Below are 23,094 nucleotides of genomic sequence, written 5' to 3'. Positions count from 1 at the left end.
ACTTGCTTGCTTCATATACAAATAAAGAAAAATGAAAATCTTTTGCAGTACTTCGTAAACCTCTTGAAAGGCCTGTTGCAGCAAAGACACCACCGGTTCGAAGCACATTATGCAGTACCGGCGCTGGAGCATGATGGAGTCAGCGTAGTCATCAAGCAAGACAAAACATCTAGGATAGGTCCCTCAAATCTCATCTTCTGACGCAATCATGAGCCTCCATCCAAATAATCTGAAGAAAAACAGTGGCATCAACACCACTAGAACCCTGAAATTACAAAAGCTTCAAGGTGCTACAGAGCACATAGGACGATGACATCAGTGCTAGTTTGGGACATCAATTTTTCTCCAGTAAGCATTGAATCAAATGATATGAGTGTTATGATTCGGCAAAATTTACCAGGCATGGCATTAACATTGACCCAAGATTATAACAAAGTGCTTCAAAGAAGCAGAACCAAGAGCAATAAATATGGACCGCAACATTCATCTTAGCAACTTATAAATTAAACCACTGCTCCACCAAACCAATGCATGTCTGGAGCAAAACCAAATTTACAAGTGCAGCAAATTTAAATGAAACGTCTAGGGGCTTATTAATTGCCCATCAATCAAACTTGTTCTCTATCACCAAATGCCGACCCACGTCCCCCTCGGCCACCTCGTGATCCCCCTCTGCCATCTCTCTGTAAAAACAAAATATGATTTGTTATTAACTCATGTAAATGAAGAAATCCCAATAATCAGTTGTCATGTGTGATAAAGCCATAAGAAAAATGGTAACTTCAAACTGATGCACAGATTAAGGGACAAAAAACTACGTACCCTGTAAACTCTGCCTCGGCCTCTTGAGGGTGGTTGAGCTGTCATTCTAGCTTGTTGTCTCAAAATGGCATTCTGTCTAGCTCTCTCAGATATGGTTATTGTTCTGTGGCCCCGTGATTCTTCCGCATCTGTAACAGTATTGGCACTCTGCTGTTCTGAAACTGCACTTTGTAGAGGAGTGCTTGGTGGAACCTCAGATATGCCTGCAGACGTCTGTGGACTTTGCACAGTATCAGTAGCACCATGATCACTGTTATCATTGCCTTCAGCAACCTCTTCCATCGCATCAACACTTTCACTCACAACTTCAGGTGAGGGAACCTCAACAACCTCCCCAGTCTCATCCCCAATCCGATCTCCATCACCAGGTGCAGGCTCATGCTGGCATTCTATTGATGTACCATCCTCTTGCTGCTGTTCTGGTTCATCAGGCAACAATTCCCCCTCTTCCCTCTCATCTTCCCCATCTGCAGCTAAAGACTGTGGCATTTCTTTTCCATCTTCGTTCTTTAAGCATTCATCAAGCAACTCCAATGGTGCTTTAGACTTACCAGCATCCTCTTCTGCAAATGCATCCCCCTCATACTGAATGTCATCTTCTTGATTTGCACCATCCGTTGGGACCTTTTGATGTTCCTCTATTTCTTCATTTGTAGTATCATCTTTTGCTGTGTCCACAATATCCTCGCTTGACAAGACTGGAGCTTGATCAGATTCCATGTCTTCCCCAGATGGTTGTGTATCAGAAATATCAATAGATGGAACAGATGACTGTGGTAGTGTGTCAGGATTCTCAGAAGATGATGGGATAGTTTTTGCTTCATAGGCCTCTTGGACATCAGAGTCCTTAGATTTCTTCAGTGGAGGTGCAACATCAGGTCCGGTCTCATCTTGTGAGACAGATTCTTCTCTTAGCTCTGATGCTGATGATGAAGCCAGGCGTTTGCGAACGGAAGATGGAGGTAGAGAATAAATGTCACCTAAAAGTTCTGGTTCATGAGATGTACCAACTTTTCCCTCTTCTGCTACAGCAGAACCTTCCATTCCTGACATTTCTATGTCAACTTGAGGTTCTTCAGGCCTCTCAAGACGAGGACGTACAAGCCGCCTCCCTGCCTTACGGGCTTCACTAACTGGTTTAATCCCAGCAGAACCTTTCTCCTTTTCCTGTGCTGCTTTCACATGAGGTGTAGAAAGTCTCACCTGCTGAGAGGGAACCTGCCGACCTGTAGAAATCATTAGAAAGACAACTTATAATTGTGAAGCTTCTTGAAGATACACAAATGCGAATCACACTGAACAGAACCTGTAGCGGCAATGGATGTATCCATGGTTGATGTGTCTGAAGGGAGGGGATGACTTCCCTGTCCATCACCTAAAAGGGAATTCACTGTTTCTCCCAAGTAAGAAGTGGAAAAGAAGTATTTATGAGTTTCTTCATCCAAGCTAAACCCAGAAGGAAGTTGAGTATCAGTTATTCCAGTTCCCTGCACACATTCACAAACCAGAGGAAAATATAAATCCCATAAGGATATAAACACAACCAAAAAGAAATGTGCACCGCCCGCCTCCACCCCCCCCCCCCCCCCACAAAAGAAGAAGAAGAAGAAGAAGAAAAAGAAAAAAATTGTGCTGTTATATATTTGAAAAGAATGAAATTAAGACTCGAAATTCCATCGCAGAACAAGAGCTGAAAACATTTGCAAATAAGAGGAAAAAATAAATCCAACAAGGGTAGAATGCACAACCATATGTGGACTTCCTTTAGTAAGAAAACATATGTATGAATGCATGGTTTCTCGTTCTACAAAAGCATGCGAGTTGCAAACTGGATGGTTTGGAAAATAGTAGTTTCTTTACCATGTTATGTTGGCAAGAAAGGCATCCAATGATATTTTGATACAATTTTAGTTGGTGTCATTGCAAATGTAAGAGCTAATCCAACCACATTCCAATTTGTGGTAGTTCTTGGGGTGCAGTAGGGCTCATAAGCCATCAGAAACTAATTAGACTGGCAGTATCACAAACTCTAGGAATGAAAGTTTGACCTACTAACATTTTTGCTAGGCTATTGGCAACCCAAGGACCAACCTGAAACTCAGCCGTACTCAATAGGGAAAAAGATACTTATAGTAAACAAATTCTTAGATGTAAACTTTTGACAGAAACCAAGTTGATCCTCAATATAGATTGTGATGATGTCATTATCACCACACCACATATGAACCCAACAAACTCCATCAGCCAGCAACATTGATCCATGATTATTGCTTCCTCATTTATTTCACTACTTCCCAGCTTCTCTCTTTGCTCCAAGGACCATAAGTTTCATTTATGCTTGTTGAACGTGCCAGCCACCACCGCACAAACAAGAAACAGCTGTCACATTGAAGTACATAGATGGAAGATGCCCAGATCCATTCTATAATTCAAATTCACTAAAGATGGTAAGAGTTTCCCTTAGAAAGGTGGTCCGGTCTCTCTCTCTTCATCCACATGCATGTGCATGTACACGAACATATATATTCATGTATATCTCTCTATCGTCAGCTTTCACAGCCATGCTCAACACTTGGATTGCAAACCCACCATGCCACCATGCAAGGAACATATAGTATTGGCCAATGCTCATAGGTCCAATAACTCTACTACTGGAGGACTACGTATGATCTAACATCTGGAGGTTATGACCCACCAAAATAAAGAATATTTCTCAACACCTACACATTATTTGAAAGAATTTCCAGGGTATGGATGAACAAATGTGAACATTCCTACAAATAGGTGAGATAAATCAATCAACATGGAAAAAGAATGATGTGCAATCACTAGAAACCACTGAGCCCGCAACAAAAATAATATCAGAACTCAGAAGACTATATTTCAGGTTTGAAAAGAATCTCTTAACCTGCTGATCTTGTTTAGCAATGTGTCAGATTAGAAAGAGACTTTCATGGTTCAAAAAGGATGCACATCCATGAAAAACGTTCCTTCAAATACACAGCATGATAACTATAACCTTCAATGAGAGAGAATAGTCAACATTGAGCCACAGTCATTTCACATGTCGGAGGCAACTGTATACTTCATCCATTAGCTCACATACCATCAGTTATGTCTGATAAATCTCTGCATTCTATTGCACAATGAATCCAAGATAATCGAAATAATCAAATGCAGGTATCTTGTTGCCATCAATTTTGATGAAGACATCTTTTTTAAAATTATCAAAATCAAGAGTCGAGTAAAAGAAATTTTAAAGAAGTACCACAATTAGCAAGTCAGCCGTGTGGATCATTGTGAACAAGCAAAGCAGATGTAACACTCAAAAAGATGCAAAATCTAGGACCTCACAAAATGCAAACTAAATGGAAAGTCATGGTCCTGTGAACAAAAGAAAACAACACAGAAGTCACATGAAAGATATATACCTCCAGCACAGCACGTATGGCAAGTTTGTGCTTTGAAATTTCCTCTTCAAGCTTTTTCTTATCCTACAAATGACACAGAAATAAGTTAGCCATGGTTTCTTTATATGTGTAATTTATTTGGTCAGTTATCCTACTGGATGGATTACAATATGGCACATTGAAAGTTCACAACAATTTTGCTCATGCATTCACATAAGGGAGGGGCAAAACAAAAGCTTCTAAATAATTCGTTGCTTTCATGAAAGACTACACCTCAATTTCTGTTTGATGCTTTTGTTCTGCTTCTGATTTCTTTCTCAAATACTGCACTCTGTTTGGATTTAGAATTGATTGATTAAAATTAAAACATTTTGTTATTGTGAGATTCACTTGACAAGCAGAGAGTTCATATTTACCAGGCTGTTACTTCAATTTTTTTTTCCTATACTTCGCTATCAGGCTACTGTTGTCGTGTAAATTGTCATGATTCTCTGTTACGTCTCAAAGCAGGCATTTTAAACAAGACAATGAATTTGTGCAGACTATGCATTCTGGCTTTGCATAAATTACCGCAATTATTTCCTAGTTGGACAGATTATGAGATATGGATACACTTTCATGGTAAAAATGTTAGAACAATCTGAGCAAGTTTCCAGTCCTGCCAGAAACTCCAGAAATATGAAACTGAAACAGGAAAGTTTTGGTTTTCCCCAGAACAAATCCGCAATAAAATTGATTTGATGTTTTAAGCGAAACTGGCATGAGGCCAACTTCACTTACATATGAGCTATCCATGCCATCTATCACCATTTCTTCGTTTCTTTCTATTTTTTAATCATTTTCTCCAACTCAAACTTGTGTATGGGTTTTGAGAAGATTTAGAATTAATGGAAAACTGTGTTTCAAATAAAGTTCTTGCCATGGTTCGCTATTTAAAACTCAAATCCAAAGTCACTCAGATAGTTTTTATCTTTAACTGCAATCAGTAAGCAACGTTATCTGCATTACATTTTAGTTTTAAATTACTTTTTCACCAACATAAAATGAAATCAGGAAAATGGTACTTAAAGAGGTCCCAAAATGCTGTAATTTCTTTGCCGGACACAGTTTATTTTCTTTATTTTTTTTTCTCTGTTTCTTAACTTTGATGCATTTTCTTAAAATTTTTCGACAGAAATTTCCCAGCCAAAAGCTGACTGTGGAATAGAAGCCCATTTCCTCTAACCCAAACCAATACCAGGTGAATAAAATTTGGTTGAATATAAAGGCACAGATTCGAGAAAAATAACAATTAAATGGACATTTAGGTAACTTCTATGGTGAAGTAGAACAAATAAGAATCTCAGAAGCTATGTTCACATCAATCTAAGTTGAAGAACACAAGCATCATGATCTAATATGCACTTTGCTCCTAATTTTGTTTTGGAGAATATCATATATCAGCTAATTTTCCCATCAAATATGGCGTAGCCTTGAATCAACCATACATAGATTGTTTTAATGAGAGAGAAGTAAAAGTGGCATATTGGCTAATTGGGTGGGGCATATCCATGTCCACGTTATTTGGAAAAGATAAGTCATTTTATGTTATTTAGGACTTGTAGGCCCTGTCCTTCTATATAAACAAGGCAGAAACCACATGATTAGAACATCGAGTTCCAAGTTCGTATAACACTAAGAAGCATCATTCACAAAGATTTAATTTGAAATCATGTATTGCAGACATGAGTTGATAAGCTTGTAGTTGAAAATTTGTTTCAATTTTTAAGGAGCACTCAAAAAATATAGGAGAAGCATGCTTTTTTTTATATACAGAAATAGAACAAAAATGCTAGCCATAGAGAAAAACCTTGTTTACTGTCTGCATAAGCTCAAGTACTGCCTTCTCATTCTTTTGCCTTTTTGCTTTCTCTTTCTTGTTGTCATCCCTCTCTCTCTCTAGAGTTTTCTCCAGTATCTGGTTTCTTATATGTTAGTGAAACATCAACAAGAACAAAAAAACTAAATTTTCAGTATGGAATATCGACCTGTATTCTGGTGTCCTTCTCCTTTGCAGCCTGGTCCACCGAGTCAGCTGTGGTCTTCTTGGCTGTCAAAAGTTTGACCAGATTAGGAAAAGCAAACAATACATGTAACAGTATACAGATGCACTAGGTCCTTATTACTTGATTTTGAATCTTCGATCTGTTTCACAAGGGCATTAGTACTTGATTTTAAATCTTCGATCTGTTTCGAAAGTGCTTGGTTTTCCCTGTTCAGTTCTTCCTTCTCTTTTGTCAAGGTCTCATTCTTTTTCTGAAGCACAAAAAAATAAGCAAAAAAAAAAAAAATACTGCATTTCATCCAACAGCACAAGTTTATAGTAATTAAGATATCAATTTATGCTCAGGCATGAGTTCTACAGAAAAACTACAACCTTCAAAAGAGAAAGAATCTTCTTTTGTTTCTCATTTTCCTGTCTCAGATTTGCCTGTGTTTACAGTAAAATATGTGGTCATTACTAAGTCCAGCGAATGCATAAGTATATCATCTGAATGCATTTAGAGTAAATTACCTCAGTTTGAAGAGCATCATTTAACCTTTTTGCTTGTTCTGCTAATTCTGACTGGCATTTCGCAAGGGCTTGTTCCAAGTTTGATATAGTTTCTTGTTTCTCAGAAAGAAGATCTTTTGTCAACTGAACCTCCATCTCATTTTCTTTCAGCAGGATCTATGCCGCCACAAACAAAATTAAAATACTAATAAGTATCAAAGTAAAATTCAAAGTGATATGCCAAATACAATGCCCATGGCTGACGAAAAACCTGTGCTAAGATTAGCAATCAATGCAACTTTCAAGATGCTGAAATGACCAAAAACTGACAAGCGGACTTTGCCATTAGCTTTAACACATAAACATGCAAGAATATGCCCAGTAATCAACTAAAAAAATTTATTTAAAATAAAGCAAGGCATCAAACAGCAGCATGACTCCAAAAACAGGGAAAATTCACCAAATAAAGAGGGTGGAATGTTTACAAAGACGATCTGCTGTTACTCAACCTTTCATGGCCTCAAAATCCACCATTTGTTAAAATGGTACAAAAGTGACACTCCAACAAAAGATCTTAGCCAAAATAAGAAGCAATAATGATCTATAAGTTTTGAGGTCACCTATATGATCTTACTTTGCTGCTTGTCTCTTTCTAATATCAGTTAAAGCCTACCCTAGATATTAGATCATGTCTACCAAAATTTGTCCCTCCAGACAAGGTGCAACCTAGGTATACCAATGTAAGACACAAGTTTTGGTTCATTCATGAAGAAAACAGAGATACTAATTTCTGATGAATTTTGATTATGAACCAAGCTGAAGTAGGGAAGAAGCTAGCACGAAGTAATTGGTGAATCTGTCCAAGGTTTGAATGCATAAGCAGATGAACAGTAAATAGGAGAAAGGAATCTTGAAATGAATGCGCTTATGGTAAAGCAGGCATTGAAGGCAAGGTTTTAAATCCCATGGGACAAAGGTATACCGGTTTCTCTATAGAATGGGAAGACCCGTTGTTCGGTCCCATGCTGGCAGCAGTTCTAGTCATACATCCTAGTGGATATCCTCCATCTTTCTCCCCTTCTTCTTTCTTTTTTTTTCCTTCTTTTTTTTTTCTTTTCTTTCTTTCTTCCTTTTCCTTTATCTTCCTTTCTTCCCTTTCCCTTTTTCATTCTTTTTCTTCTCCCTTCCTTTCATTTTTTTCTTCTTTCTTTTCATTTTTTTCTTTCCTTCCTTTCCTTCTTTCTTCTTCTCTCCCTACATGGATGGTTTCGGAGTCCCGAGCCGTCCTAGTCCCCCTTTTTCACAAGAAAAGAATGGACGGTCGGGACACCCTCCATTGCGCTGGACGTAAAAACTTGATTGAGAATTAAGAGCCAAAGAGCTAAAGAATCTACAAGGTCATGTAAAATTAAGATATAGAGCCATGGCGAGAGAAATGATTTGTACTTCTAAGGATCAATAATGAGAAAGAGTGAGCCTTAACCAGCATCAGTAGAATAATGATGAGGAATTTGGAAAAGCCAGCAATGATTTATACCATATTATCATATAGATGGATTCATAATGTTGGCACTTTGGGCTCAAATGAGAGTTTACGAGAAAACATGTGGTACATAACATTATTACATAAACAGCAACATATTGCTTTGATATGCTGTGATATAGGATGATGAGAAATGATACTAGTCAACTAAGCTAAACAAATACCATATTCCTTACAAATATATTACTTTCCTGCACAACAAAATACAATCAATCACATGGTCCCTTTTATACTTTTACTCAAAAAAATTTAAACTGCTTTTTATCCTGAAATTGGCTTCACCTAATGAAAAACTAGGTCATGTAGTAGACCCCTCTTTATATAGTTAACGAGCAAGTCTATACATCCCTTATATCAGCCATCGAAGCACAACACAGTAAAATCCAAGACATTCTGGCATTCAAGTTAAGAGTGTTCAGAATAATTACAATTCAAATGCAATTACATGTAACTAGGATGAGCAAGAAAATCAATCTTAGCGTCAGCACTTCATTTTGACAACAATGTCAGGTATCTTCCCATACAAGTCTGGGCCTCTACTACATGATAGCACAGTACGATGCCTCTGAGCAACATGGATGCAGTACAAAGTACAAACTACATAACTCATTTATTGGAATGAGATTTTTGGAATTTCAAAAGAATCCAGCAGTGAAGTAAGATTGTTTTTAGAAACTAAAACACAGTATGTTTTTGTTTTAAATAATTAACGGTAGGACAGTACATAAGGTTACAACTTACAACACATTTAAACTTTTGTTTCCTTCACTATTTTGGCATGCTTAAAAACTCCCAAATGTGCTTGAGTGTGTTAACAATGACTATCTGCTGCACTCAATATCCTAACAGGTGTCCATCACATGCATCATAGCTCCATCATCTACTGGATGGTTACCTGCATTAGCCTAGAGTGAAGCTAGCAAATCCAAAGTCGGCGTGTAGACCGCTAAAGATGACTGAAGAATATTGGATGATCGATCCTAATTACAATATATTAAAAGCCATGCTTACATAAAGGCCATTATAATGTTACACTGACTACCATAATGGTTTTGAAGAGATCCATTATTGACAAATCATAATTAGATTGACAGGTTGGGGTATGGATCATAAAAACAAAGGGGTTCCTGTGGCTTTATTCTTTTCCAAACAAATATAAATATGTGGGGCATGGGTTGAAGATTATTTTGATCAAATCTAGATCAACTCATCACTGCCCCTATCTAAAAAAGGGTGTCTTGACGCATTAGGCTCCCGCCATTGTAGAATTTGGGGAGGGTTAGATGTACACAACCTTACCCCCGCATACAAAGACGCTATTTCCATGTTTCGAACCCAAGATATCCAATCCAAGTCACAATGGAGCAACCTTTCTGTTGCACTAAGTCCCACCCTCTACTGCCACCCTATTTGCAATCTAAAAGTACATATTTCTCTTAGAAGCTCCTAGATTAATAGTTCTGTCCAGAATTTTGTTCTGAAGTTTCGAGCTGACAGTTCATTCGAGGATCATAGCTCCAGGTAGTAATAATGATTTTAAGCAAGTTAGTTCTGCTCCCAACACCCACGAAAGGAAAATTTTACCATTTCAAATAATAAGCACCATTGTGAGAAGTACAAATGTTTAGAAAAGCATGCCTAATACCAAGGACGAAGTCTAGAATTCAATGTATATATATATATATATATGTGTATATATATATATATATATATATATATATATAAAGGTTGGTTTGAACACTAGATTTCCATTTCGAACAAAAAAGAAAAATATAAGAATGTTTCTCAAGTCAGAATACTTGGCATATCCCTTCTGAAAAAAAAATCAAGGATATGTTACACATTACTTAACAGAAGTTCGTGCCTCCCAGAAATAATATAAAACAAATAGAAACCAAGGCCCATGAATCAATCTATCAAGCTACAACTATCAAATAAAGATCAATACCAAAAAGTGGGGCTATAATTGATATCAGACTATGTTTCAAGATGGATGTGCAAGAATTTCTACAGTAACACTTTAAGAAACCAGCTGTCAGGATAAGAACTCGGGAAAAAAAAAAAAAAGAAAATAAATGACCAAACATAAAAGGTATTGGATGATTATAAATAACCACACAATGCCGTCAAAGCTCCCTAAAGTATAACAAAACAAAGGATAAGAGCCATAATCTACCTTAATCTGTTGGAGCTCGTCCTTCATTCGCTCATGCTCTGCAGGATCAATATTTTTACAACTTTCAACTAACTGCAATACAATCAATATCAACTTGATGAGAGTTCACATTGTGAATACCATTTTGCTCTTTTGTATTAAGTATAAAGATACCTCAACAATCCTATTGTTCAGATGCCCGATCTCCATGTTGTGCATCTCAACCTCTTTCTGGCAAGCATCAAACTCTATTTGCTTCGCTTTTAGCAGATTTTCAAATTTTTCAGCTTCCATTTTAGCCTTCTGCACTTCATCACGAAGTTTCTAGGTACACATCGATAATCAAACTTTGATTAGCGAACATTCTCGGTTGGAAAAATTACATTTGAATAGTAATTATCATGGCATAAAATTTATGTAATTCAATTTAAAAAAAAAAAAAAAAGCTAACACAAATCTAGAAACTGGAAGGGCAACAGACGCACATCGGAGCAGATGAAATTTGGATTTGCATAGGGATCCAAATAAAACCTCACGTGAACTCAAAACTTGGTAAGCAATAAGTTATCTAATTCTTGATTAAATCATATTTAGCCCATATTTTGTATCAACAAAACTTGCAGAGCCTTCAATATTCTCTAGTTCATCTCTAGAGCAGCCTAACAAGAATGAGAGCGAGAAAGGAGAAAGGCTTGTTTGATTCCTCCTCTTTCCCTACCAGGAAGCTCAAAGGTGCTATGGTTTTGAGGGGAGTTTGGGGAGGAGAATAGGGAATGTGAGTGATTTGAGAGGTGGAAAGCATTGTGAAGGGTGGATTGAAAATAGCAATATGGGCACGTGTTACAAAAGTAGATAATAAATGGGGTTTAGGTGGCCATGAGCATGGGGAGGAAAGCAAGTTGCACTATTGCAGCAAGCACTGGTGGGGATAAGAAGTAAAAATGGAAAAGAGGTAATGGGGGAGATAGTGATCAGCTAGGTAATGGATGGCACAGAAAGCTGATGTAAACAGAAGAGGTGAGGACTGATGCGGGTTGCAGAAGAAGGAACAACGGGAAGGAGGGGAGAGGATAAAATAAGAGGGAGTTTGAACATTACATGGGTTTAGCACTTTACCTTGAAATGCAAATAATATGATGCAATTTTTAACAATAATCCAGATAATATGATCACTAGCCTAGCTTGGGGTTGGCTAAATGTAGCTCAAACAGAACCAAAATTTATTTCAAGCCTGTCCTGAATCCTACACCTACTCAGCCTCAAGCATAGACTGAGTGAGTTCCGGTGTAAGCTTATTTTCAGATGAAGCTTAGGGTTAAGAGATTGTGAAGAGAAAATTTGGCAGGTTCGGCATGGGCAGGTGAGAAGTGGAGGGGGATGAAGGGTTGTGAAAGAGAGTGAGGAATTGCTATGGGATGGGAGAGGTGCACAATGGCCTGGGCAAGCTGAGAACTGGAGATGAGGGGAGGGAATGCGGCTACAGCTCAAAGGAGGACGGGATCAAAAAGTGGAAGATAAGGATTGTCAGAAACATTAAAAAAAAGGGAAGGAAGTGATCTTTGAGTTCTCAGGTTTGGATCTATTTTATACGTAATAGCAAGCAGGATAAAGGAATTGGATTTTGTTTCAACATCCAACCCAAAGCATAATCTATCATGTCTTTTCAAAAACATATTTCATTTGGATCAGATTATCGGGCAATTGATTTCTCACACTCCCATCTCAAGGATATGCAAATGCAACTCAAAGATCATAGAAATGATCATTCTAAATTTATGTTTGTCCAAACCTGACATTCTTCAAAATTATGCTTGTTCTCCTCTCTAAGCTGCATGTTGCTTTCGCGAAGCAAATTAATTTCTCTCACCTGAAAAAATAATATTGGGGAGGTGCATTATGCTTGTACACTTTCAAGTATTATTTCAATCGAATGTTCTGAAACTCCGAAAGAAAATGAGAAGGTCACCTGAAGCTGTAGGGACTTGAATTCTTCATCTTTGAATAATATTGCTCTAGAATTCTCTTGTTGAGAATGTAGCAAGGCTTGAGCTCTTTCAGAGGCCTTCATAGCATTCTCAAGCTGCAAGCACAAAGAAACATCAAGTTGTCAATGCAACAACACATGCAAGCAATGAGCCATCAGAATCATGAGATATATTACAAGTTACTACATCATTAAGTACCAACTTATACTAGGGAAAATTGTTAATAAAAATTGATTCATTTATATAAGAAGCACAAAGCAATTAGGCATACCAAAACAGACATTTACAATACAGTCAGCATAATAAAATATTTTTTCTACCAAAAAAAAAAAACTCCTCCTTGAAGGTAGATTAGAATTCTAGTGTAATATATCATTTGGTGATCTACAAAGATTAACTCAAAAGAACCTAGAGGTTTAATCACAACTCATTATAATAGTACGAGAGCAAACTGGAAACTTAAAACTGATCAAATCATTTCCCAGAATGTTTTATGGCATATACTCTCTAATGGAATGAGAAGATAATAATACTTAATGTCCATTTTAAGTTTTATAACTTTGTTATCCAAAAAACTTGTGTTATACTTTGTATGTAGCAAATGCCAAAAAAAAAAAAAGAAGGAAGCAAATATCAACAACAAGACAAATTTGAGGGCAAAAAATTCTAAGGGTCTATTCTTTTGTAGGTAAAAAATTTGCTTGGGCATCTATATTTTCGTAGGTCAATATTTCCCATGCAACATTTATACAGAAAAATAATTTACCCATGTTCTTTTATGCATAGGAAAGTGGCTTCAAAATCCGTTATCCATGTTCATTTGCATTACTACTTTCCTGGATGAGTTGCTAAAGTTTATCTATACTTTCTATAATATTCTTTATGCTTTTTTAGATTTAGAAAAAGTAAATGACTGAGTTATTGGGCATTGAAAATGAAGATGGGGCATTTTAGGAATAAAATTAAATACCTATTTTACTAGCTAATGAGAAAATAATTTAGCCACCTCCTAGGTAGATAAGATTTTCCTCCCATTTCATGGGTAAATGCTACCCATGAAAAATAACTTATCCATCTTAAAAAGCGTAAGAATATAGGTAAATTGGTCAATAGGAAAGTAGACCAAGTTTCCCATGATATTTACCCACAAAAGAACGGGCCCTAAATGGTATGACAAACTCAAATTCGGCAAGACACAACAAGATTAAAATATTATTGCGAAACAAATGGTACAATAAACTGAAAATCCTGGCTCATCAAAACGATACTAGAGGAGTGCATCATGTGCTACACCATATTGTGCACTATGGCATAGTAATATGCCATAGCCTCGGTAATTGAGCCGAGGTTCCTTACTTTCACTCGCTCTAGCTTCAACAAATGCCACCATAGTGAATTAACATGGTGCACTATATCGTATCAATCTGGCATGCTGCTTATACACAGATTTCATTTGGATATTGTGTGAGTTGCTTACAAAACATTTCTCAGCATCATTACCGGTGCTCTAAATTTAAAAGCACCAACTACCCACCTCTTTTCCACAACATAATTTCAACTGATTTTAAGTCAGAATTTGAGGCAACAAAATCATCAGTTAACCAGTTAAATGAATAAGTGCCGATGGGTTTTGATGCAACAGGCCAGGAAAAAAATCAATTTTCCTTGTATTTATTAATACACAACCTATTTGAAAAATTATTAGATGGAAACATAACCACCAATAAGCTTATTGTGCTATTTCATATCAGCCTCCTAACTACCTATACCACTTCAACAGATCTAAAAATGCATATAGGTCCATCTCCAACAAGGAGATATGTTGCGTTCCAAGTATTTAGACCATATCCTATTGCATCACATCAGCGGTACCAACAGATCTAAAAATGCATATAGGTTCATCTCCAACAAAAAGATATGTTGCATTCCGAGTATTTAGACCATATCCTATAGCATCACATCAGCAGTACCATCTTACAATAATGGACGGTGTGTCATATGTCAGACAGTGTCAGACCATATTTCCATATACAGGCTTATAACAGAACATGTAACTCTTAGATGCTACAGCAAAAACTGACATAAAGTTGGCTAAGCAAAGAAAAATCCTTAACAAATTTCTTTCTAGTATAGAAAATTCCACATGGCGACCCCGCGTCCCCAGGTGGGGATACCCTTTTCCCCTACTTTGATCATCCAGCCAAGCATGCAAAGGAGCAAATGATTGTGAAAATTGGTTCATAATGTACAAAGAAGTACCAATAACTAGGGACAAGTGCTTCAACTAAGGATTCCTTTTTTTTTTTTTTGAACTCTGTTTTTTTTTTATTACTAACATTTGATAAATGAAGCAAGAAAACAAGGCATAGAATTGATAAATGGATGCCAAAAATTCGTTTACATGTGATGTATCTAAGTGAAAGAAGTATTTGAAGTAGGTCAACACAGCCAATATAAACATATACAACCTAAAACAAAGTACTCTGTAAATACAAGTTTTTCTGAAGAAGAGAGCTTTGCATAGTATGTACGGTAAGAATACTATATTCATTTTAAAATTAGGTCATTAGCAAATGGAAAGGAAACCTTCTTGGGTACATACTTGTGATTGTAGCCGCAACTTTTCTTGTTTCAGCAAGGATATTTCAGTTTCAGCCTGCATTATTAGATAGGCCAATTTCATGGCACTAGAAACAAAAACAGTATTTGCCCAAACTCCAAAGTGATTCAGAAAAATCTACTTACAATTTCTTTTGTCCTACGAAGATAGCCGATAACATTTTGCAAGTCACTCTCAGTTTTTGAATCTACATTTTGGGAAGAAAGTCCCGCATAACTCTGTTCCCTTTCAGCTAATCTAATGTGCAAAGATTCCAGTCGACTGTGCAATATTTTATTCTGACAGAGATGATGCATCAGACATTAAAAAAAAAAATAAAAATAAACTACAAATAGCAGCAAAAGTGTCATAATATTGCAATCGTACAGAGATGCTACGATTTTCATCAGAACAGCACAGTAAAAATACAGCCAATATAAAGTACTTTAACATTTAGGAAGTTGATTGGCAAGGGAAGAGATGTCAGTGAGATAGTCTTGTTGAAATTCAAACTATAAATTTTTTGGAGCACAACCAGCAGATTTGAGCAGCAGCACATTCATATAACATGCAACAGAAACACCATACATGCACACATACAGAACAGGAGTCAAGCATTTAATATACTGGACCTAGTTAAAAGAAATAAGAAGAAAGAAAAAGACTCCTCATTGGACTTTCACATAAAATGGAACCTGCAAATCACTGCTTGTCTTCTTATTCTTCTTCTTTTTTGTGTGTGTGGGTGTGGGTGGGGATGGAGGGGGGGGGGGGGGGGGGGGGTGTTGTGGGGGGCCGTGTGGTACCAGATAAGAGGTTAAGGAGCTAATAAGTTATGGGGTTACAAATATCTGAATATCATGCAGCATTTTATAACCTCAACATCTCTTTTAGGTCGAACTGCTTTTTTGAAGTTGATGAACTGTATTTGTTTGATTGGTCATAAGGCTGCTATATTCTCAAGATTGTCTTAGAAAGCAGGCCAATTGTGCACTCATAAATACATATCCAAAAAAAAATCACAGAACTTAGCATATTTATTTTTGTGATATGAGATGAATTCCATCATCTCAAATAGTTAAATAAAGACTTGAGCTTCTGTGTAAAGAGTGCTGCAATGAATTATAAGACATGACATGACCATTTGCCACCATGTTACAGCATCAAATTAACTATATCATTGTTGCAATATGATTTATTGTCGTTTCTTATTTCAGCAGACAAGGTTATTAACCAAGGATATGGCTTTACAATTAGTAATTAAACAGTTTCAATTGCAACTTTTGAGATCTTCACAATTAGTAACTTAAGTGGTTTAAACTGGCATTTTCGAATTCCGTGCAGGTGGCATTTAAAACAAAAAGTTTTCAAAATCAAGGAAATGTTGCTTAATTGTAAATTGAAATTTTCTAAGGACATGTATTCTGGAGAAGTGAAAGGTATTGGTTGTAGTTGTGGCACAGGTGAATTTCTAGTCAGTTGGCACAAGCGAATTTCTAGTTAGTGGTCTTGCACCAAGGATCAGCAATAAGAACTCGTCTGGAGCAGTGAAAAAGTACTGGTCATAGTTATGGCACAAGTGAATTTCTAGTCACAGTGATCTTGCACTAAGGACCAGAAGTAATGGGTTTTCTTCTTTTTCTTTTAAGAAAATGAGTTTCATAAAAAACTGCCAATGAAATACCAAAAGAAACCATCTCTTTGTTTGCTTGGTAATCGTTATTTAGTCCAGGGCTGCTTCTAGGATGTCATAATGCTGGCAACACAGCGTTGCACAAAATCCAGGCCAACAAAAAGAATCCAAGCAAACAATATGGATGCAGCAGAGAGAAGACTGATGAGATTGGTGTGTGGTAAGACAAAAATGAACGGAATGAGGAATGGGGCACATAGAGACTGTTTTAAAATGTGGTGCATACTGCTGCATATGCGGTCTTTGTCCACAGCAAATTGCCTATATGCAATAGTATATACATACAGTCATTCCACATACAGACCAAAAAGACAACTTGGCACTGTGCAGCTTCATGTGGCCTCGTTAGCATCATATAGCAATATGTGCAAGCTCGCTTAGCATTCTAGAACCATGTATATAGCCCCATGAGAAATTCTTTGTGCACCACGGGCGGTGCAGAACCGCGCGCACCGCCCGCGGTGATTGGCTCACGCATAGGGGTGGAAAAAAAAAAAAAATTCGCACGCCATGCTCCGGCCCCGTGCGTGAGCCAATCACCATGGGCGGTGCGCGCATTTTGCACCGCTGGCGGTGCGTGCGTTCTGCACCGCCCGCAGTGCACAAAGAATTTCTCTAGCCCCATTCTCCGTGGGCCCATGTAAGTGAAGCAGGTTAAAGTTGATGAGATTGACACAGGTTTCAGATGGCCCGATACAGGTATCAATAGTACTAAAATATTGAATATATTATAATCATTGCCATCAGCATGCTAAGTAATAAGCACTAATTATTAGCTGTCATTTTTATTAATATTGCTACTATTATTCTCCATAAAAAATAATTAGTATCATTATTATTGTTTTTATTGTGTTAAAAATATTGTATTTATTTTCAAATACTAAAAATAGAAACTGTATATGCATCCGCATATGCAGCGTGCATATCGTACATGCACTATATGATCCCTTGACAACCCCGCATACTACATCCACTTTTTAAAACACAGCATAGAAAAGGAGGTATTGCATTGCATCTGGAACAATGGACGTGTGAAAAAAAAGAATGAAGACGTCTCAGAGGAGAAGAAAAGCCTACAACAACACAAAAACAAATGGAAATTATGATTAGATGTTGGTGGATGAGCTAAGGCATACAGGTTTACCCTTGGGGGATAAGGTTTTTAAAGTTGCCAGGGAGGCCGAGGGCCTTGGTCAGGTGGGTGGAGGAGGGGTGGGTTTTTAGGAAGTTTAGCTGATTCAGAAGGTCCACTAAATACCAGAACCATATGTGACAAAGCCCTTGACACAGCAAGTTTAGCTAATCGAGTCATGGTAGCCGAGAGCACAATTCTGGAATACAGAATTACTACCTCAGATGTCAGAATGTCGATGGAATCATCTATATTTGATATGTTTAAGAAAAGAAACCATTCATATTATGTGTCTCTGATGAATGTTGCAGCTTCATAAAACTAACTCACATGACAATGTCTACATCAGTGAAAAAACATTGCCATCTCGTAGAAACTGAACAGGTAATGAACAAAGAGGACTGAAAACACAAGATATTGACCCAGGAATTGTTCAAAGTTATATCATTATCACTTTCGAGAAATAAGCTAGAGAAGCCACCACCATGGTTTCAACCAAGGACCACTTTCAAGTAGAAAGGGATACCAACCAGCTGAGCTAAGGCTGGTTATTGTTTCCCATTGTACCACTATTTTAAAACCATTTTGAACCAAGTAATTTAAGGAAAAAGGGGCCTTCAGTTTCAGATATCTTTGAAGATCACGATAAATGGAAGATCAACTCATCAAAGACACAAATGAGAAAAACTCAAAAAATCGGGAACAAGAAAATGCTCAAACAGGCATATGATGATGATTCTTCGTAAGTTCTGCTTCTGTTTAGAAATCATGGACAGTTTAAATGAAAGCAAACCTAACTGTGGCACAAATTAATATTAAAAACTTAAAATATTTGAAAATTCAAAAGCATTTCACAAGTGAAGCCATAGTCCACTTTATGTGCTTAAACAAATAAAATAGAAACACAACATGATGCTCAAAATGATGATTAATTAACAACTGTACAAGCATGCAGCTACCTGCAACCAAGAAGCAGCAGGATTAATTGAAATATTACAATATCGATGAAATTCTCACATTTGAGCTTTAAAAATTTATATCTATTTTAGGATCCTCCCCACACAATTTTTCAGAGATGACAAACTTAGCTCCAATTAAATTTTCTTCTGATAAATGAAATTCAAATTTTCTCCAGTTCTGATTGACAATAAACGAACACAACATTGTATTACACTCTCCTCAAGTCAGGAAAACCTCATTGCTGATGTCCCATGAAGCTTAAGAATTACTCTACAGAACCACCATCACAGTTACCATTCAGAATATTGCTTGAAAATTTATTAAAATGAAAAACATTATATGCAAATTTCTGGCACCTGCTGTCACAATTCACATAAAATAGGACTGCTTTAGCTGAAACAAACCAGGCCACTGGACTAAATTTCTAACAAATAACAACTGCACATAAAGCAACCCCTCGTGCTTATTTATATACCCTTTTGGTGAACATGAATAAATTAAACATATATAGGAAATATATGAGATCTATGGATAAGTGAATCATGAATGCTTAACCATAATTTTTTTTTTTTTGACTACGAAAGGGGGGTTTAGACATAATATACATTGATTTGCATACAAAATTACACATAAGACTATACCTGCTCATTTATTTCATTATACTTCCTCTCAGCTTCATCCTTTTGTGCCTGCAGCTCTGATTTTTCATTTTCCCATAATGCTTTCAGAGAATCCTGCAAATTGTCCAGTAAGATATGTGCTACATGGTAATATAGGAATATATGAAATTATGAATTACATGCCGAACGAGCTAAAAAAACACCTAAACAGATTCTTCAAACCTCAAAATTCAATTTGAGTATCTGATATTATAAATGGACATTTCTCACAAATATATATGTGTGAATGTGTGTGTGTGTGTGTGTAATGACCAAAAAAACACAAAATACCTGTTACTCTGAAAAGGAAAGAAGCATCTAATATTAAATGTTCACCTACAAAACCATAAAAGCATACCCCACAAAGAACTAACTATCATTGTGGCCCCTCCAACTATGAGAGAAAAAACAGCATCCTCAATTTTTCCAATGTTTAACTTAAAATTAGAAAACCATGCAAAATGGTCAGCGGACATTGAAAATGATAAAAAAATGACGATGAATTTATCTCATGAAACAGAATTCCTCTAAGCATAAGAATATTCATAGGTTTAAAAAGAAATTCTAGCATAAACAGACAATAAAGGAAACTCCAATCTAGCGTGTCCAAATTGATGCCACGTTATCCATGACAGCACAAGTTGAGACTGATTAACTCTCCAGCCGGACCACATTAATGGTATACAGACAGAAAATTTGACCTTGACAAAAACAAGTGCAATCAAGATACTAATAAGATTGATAGTTTCATGGGTGCACAAAAGTTGATGATTTCTTAACCAAACCAGCACACAGCTTGTCAACATGAGAGATTACATCAAATGAGGAACAGATGGGACAGTCAATTGAGAATGAGCAGTCATTGTTCTGCACTTATCAGCCTCACCTAGAACTTCATCATTATGAAGTTTAATAATCCATTAAGATGGGCACAATTCTGACCATTACGGAAAGGGGAGTACTTAAGGCAGGCCACCAATTAAGTGGCCTCAAAAGGAGGAAAACAGCAAGTTAAAGTGCACATAGTTAAGAGAAACCTAAAGCATACATTAACAGCCTTGATGTTATTGGATATAGGCTGAAAATGGGCCGGGCTAGGCTGGGCCATACCCCTACCTGAGTCCGGCCCGAAATTTTTTCAGGCTTCAGTCTAGGCTTTGGCCCAAATTTTTGGCCCGAACCTGATTGGGCCAGCCTTGTACATCTCCTTCACCACCACCATCTCTGCCATCAACCGCCAAAAGTCCACCTGTAGGTCCTCCGACCGCTTCACCACCATGAAGCTCTCCCTTACCTTCCCCTCCGCCACCGCCACCGCCCCTCATAACACCAGCCTTCGTAGCACCGCTGTTGCCACCCCCTCTGGCAATGATAAGCATATCACCACCTGCCCCATCAATCACCTGCCTCATCCTTCTCCACCGAAGCACATTATCTAACAAGTTGTCCGTCGACGAGATCATGTCTCCATCTCGTCATTGTTGTCCTCCTCGTCAAAATAATAGTCGCCCTCCCGCTTGTTGTTCTCCTCATCCCCCTCACTACTGAACCACCAATTGTCCGCCAATGAGGTGCTCACCCACGCTTAGTATCGTGACAATCTTCTCGCCTCCACTCGCTGCCTCCACCTCACCCGCGCCATTGCCATTGGCAGGAAGATGTCCCCATCATCGTCAAAATCGATCTTCCGATAGGGGAAGGAAAATCATCACCAATGTCACCACCGCAAAAGGCGACAATGTGCCATTTCTCCTTCTGCTATAGGTACACCAAGGTTTCTAGGGCGAGTGGGAGGCCATCAGTCTCAGCGTTGGAGTAGAGAACTAGAGAGGGGCGATTAGTTTGTCGATCTCTGCAATGATCGATTATAGTTGGATGGGGGTCAAGCTGCATCACATCAGACCCATATTTTAATTGAACTAGGTTGGGTCCAAGCTTTCAATCATGATCCATGTTGGGCTTTGCATGGGCTCGGGTTCGGGCCAAGCCAGGACAATGATATACTCAAGCATGGCCCGAAAAGCAAATGGGCTCTACATTTAAGCCCAAACTTGATCCAAACTTTCTCAAGCCTAGCCGCAAGCCCAACCTAAAGTCGGCCTGGCTTGATAGGCCTCTGGCCAACTCAAGCCCAATTCCATCCCTAATTAGACCAAAAGAGTTTTGACAACTGAGCAACTAAAAAATTATGACAGCTTAGAAAAGTAGTTTAGCAGATCCCATCGAGTATGGCAATGTTTTGATGCATATGAACTAGAACCATAGTTTCCATTCTCATTTCAATCGATTGGTAAAGCAACTTCTCATTTAGCCTTCTAATATAGAGCAAAGTCTGAGAGGAGGACAAGTTGGTGAACTTGCTAACTTAAATCAAGAAGAAAAACCATTGACAGCATTAAGGTTTGCATATTTGAGCACCGATAGATTAGCATGATAAGCTCTAGTCGACTAGTTAATAAACCATAAAGACTATTTCCATCATCAACTCAGCAATTTAATGAAAGCAATTTACTTAATTTTACTTGCAATAAATACAATCATGCACACAAGATATAATTATAGATGTGCCAAGAAAGAAAGACATAGCATGACAGCACATAGGCAAACAAATGTGCCCACATAATGAATTGTCCTAGAAGTAGTGGAATTCACCAGCAAATTATAAAATCCATCAGAACGTCACTAATAATAAACTAGATAAAGTGTAACCTGCGTAGTCAAAGATATTAGTGCTTGGGAAGAGCGAGGAAAGATTACATTTTCAGCCTTTTGTGCATCTGAAATTTCCCGCAGCTTTGCTAGTTCACTTTGCAATGAAGACAGTTCCTTAGAAGTATTAGTCAACTCTTGAATCGCCTCAGCTTGGAGAATAACCTGTAAAAGAAAAAACTGCCTGTTAACCTCCAAAGTAGATTATTTTGGGGGATAAACAAACACTAGTATTGATGATTAACTGAATCATACTCGCATTAAAAGAACTCATAAAAATAAAGTTCATTAAAAAAATCATTGAACCCAAATTAAAGCATGGACCATAAATACAGAGCCAAACACTCCAATATTTAGAAATAACAATAGTAAACCCAAGAACATAAGCATACCTATGAAATTTACCAGCTAAATATCACAAGAAATTCATAATAATGGAGATCAAAATCCAACTAATAATGTACATGGCCCTTAAACCCTTTCTTCTTGGTCATTCTCTGAAACAAAAGATTCTGGTGGCATCATATCCCTTCCATTGTCAACTATGAAAAAGTTCCTTGGAAAAGTCTCTTTTCAGCTAATCTTTTGTCAAAAAACACAAATACACTAAACAATCATGACTTTGGATTACTATTATAATTCTTTAAAATGTTATCTCCATGAATCTCCAGGTTTTAACCACCTTTCATCCCTCCAACAAAATCAATAGAAAACCCTACAATCATGTATTTGAAAGCATAGCAAGCAAGGTTTTAAATACCGCTACCGGACCCCGCGTCGGTTGCCGTTTGGTATGGTACCATACCGTACCATACCGACAATAAAAAAATCAAAAAAAAACAAAACCAAGCCATACCGGATCAAACCGATGCCGTACCGTACCGTACTGTACCG

The 23,094-nt window shown here is 37.4% G+C and overlaps 1 protein-coding gene and 1 pseudogene across 1 annotated transcript in view; both read right to left on the bottom strand.

The window, feature by feature from the left end:
• Positions 1 to 325: 325 nt before the first annotated feature.
• LOC105050294 (nuclear-pore anchor) overlaps positions 326 to 23,094 on the bottom strand; it is a 61,051-nt gene continuing 38,282 nt past the window's right edge. The window contains exons 33-49 of the mRNA XM_073261872.1: positions 22,249 to 22,365; positions 19,474 to 19,566; positions 15,194 to 15,346; positions 15,051 to 15,104; positions 12,430 to 12,543; positions 12,253 to 12,330; positions 10,638 to 10,787; positions 10,485 to 10,556; positions 6,787 to 6,942; positions 6,649 to 6,702; positions 6,398 to 6,527; positions 6,260 to 6,321; positions 6,082 to 6,189; positions 4,254 to 4,316; positions 2,129 to 2,309; positions 823 to 2,048; positions 326 to 683 (exon numbers count right to left, since the gene is read on the bottom strand). Of these exons, the coding sequence (XP_073117973.1) occupies positions 609 to 683; positions 823 to 2,048; positions 2,129 to 2,309; positions 4,254 to 4,316; positions 6,082 to 6,189; positions 6,260 to 6,321; positions 6,398 to 6,527; positions 6,649 to 6,702; positions 6,787 to 6,942; positions 10,485 to 10,556; positions 10,638 to 10,787; positions 12,253 to 12,330; positions 12,430 to 12,543; positions 15,051 to 15,104; positions 15,194 to 15,346; positions 19,474 to 19,566; positions 22,249 to 22,365 (2,886 nt within the window). The 3' untranslated portion in view covers positions 326 to 608. The remainder of the gene's footprint in view (positions 684 to 822; positions 2,049 to 2,128; positions 2,310 to 4,253; positions 4,317 to 6,081; positions 6,190 to 6,259; positions 6,322 to 6,397; positions 6,528 to 6,648; positions 6,703 to 6,786; positions 6,943 to 10,484; positions 10,557 to 10,637; positions 10,788 to 12,252; positions 12,331 to 12,429; positions 12,544 to 15,050; positions 15,105 to 15,193; positions 15,347 to 19,473; positions 19,567 to 22,248; positions 22,366 to 23,094) is intronic.
• LOC140859668 (uncharacterized) lies at positions 19,638 to 21,384 on the bottom strand (annotated as a pseudogene).

This window comes from Elaeis guineensis, chromosome 8, assembly GCF_000442705.2.
Source record: "Elaeis guineensis isolate ETL-2024a chromosome 8, EG11, whole genome shotgun sequence".
Classification (NCBI taxonomy): domain Eukaryota; kingdom Viridiplantae; phylum Streptophyta; class Magnoliopsida; order Arecales; family Arecaceae; genus Elaeis; species Elaeis guineensis.
The sequence above is the reverse complement of the archived record's forward strand: the minus strand, read 5'-3'. Positions and strand labels throughout refer to the sequence as shown.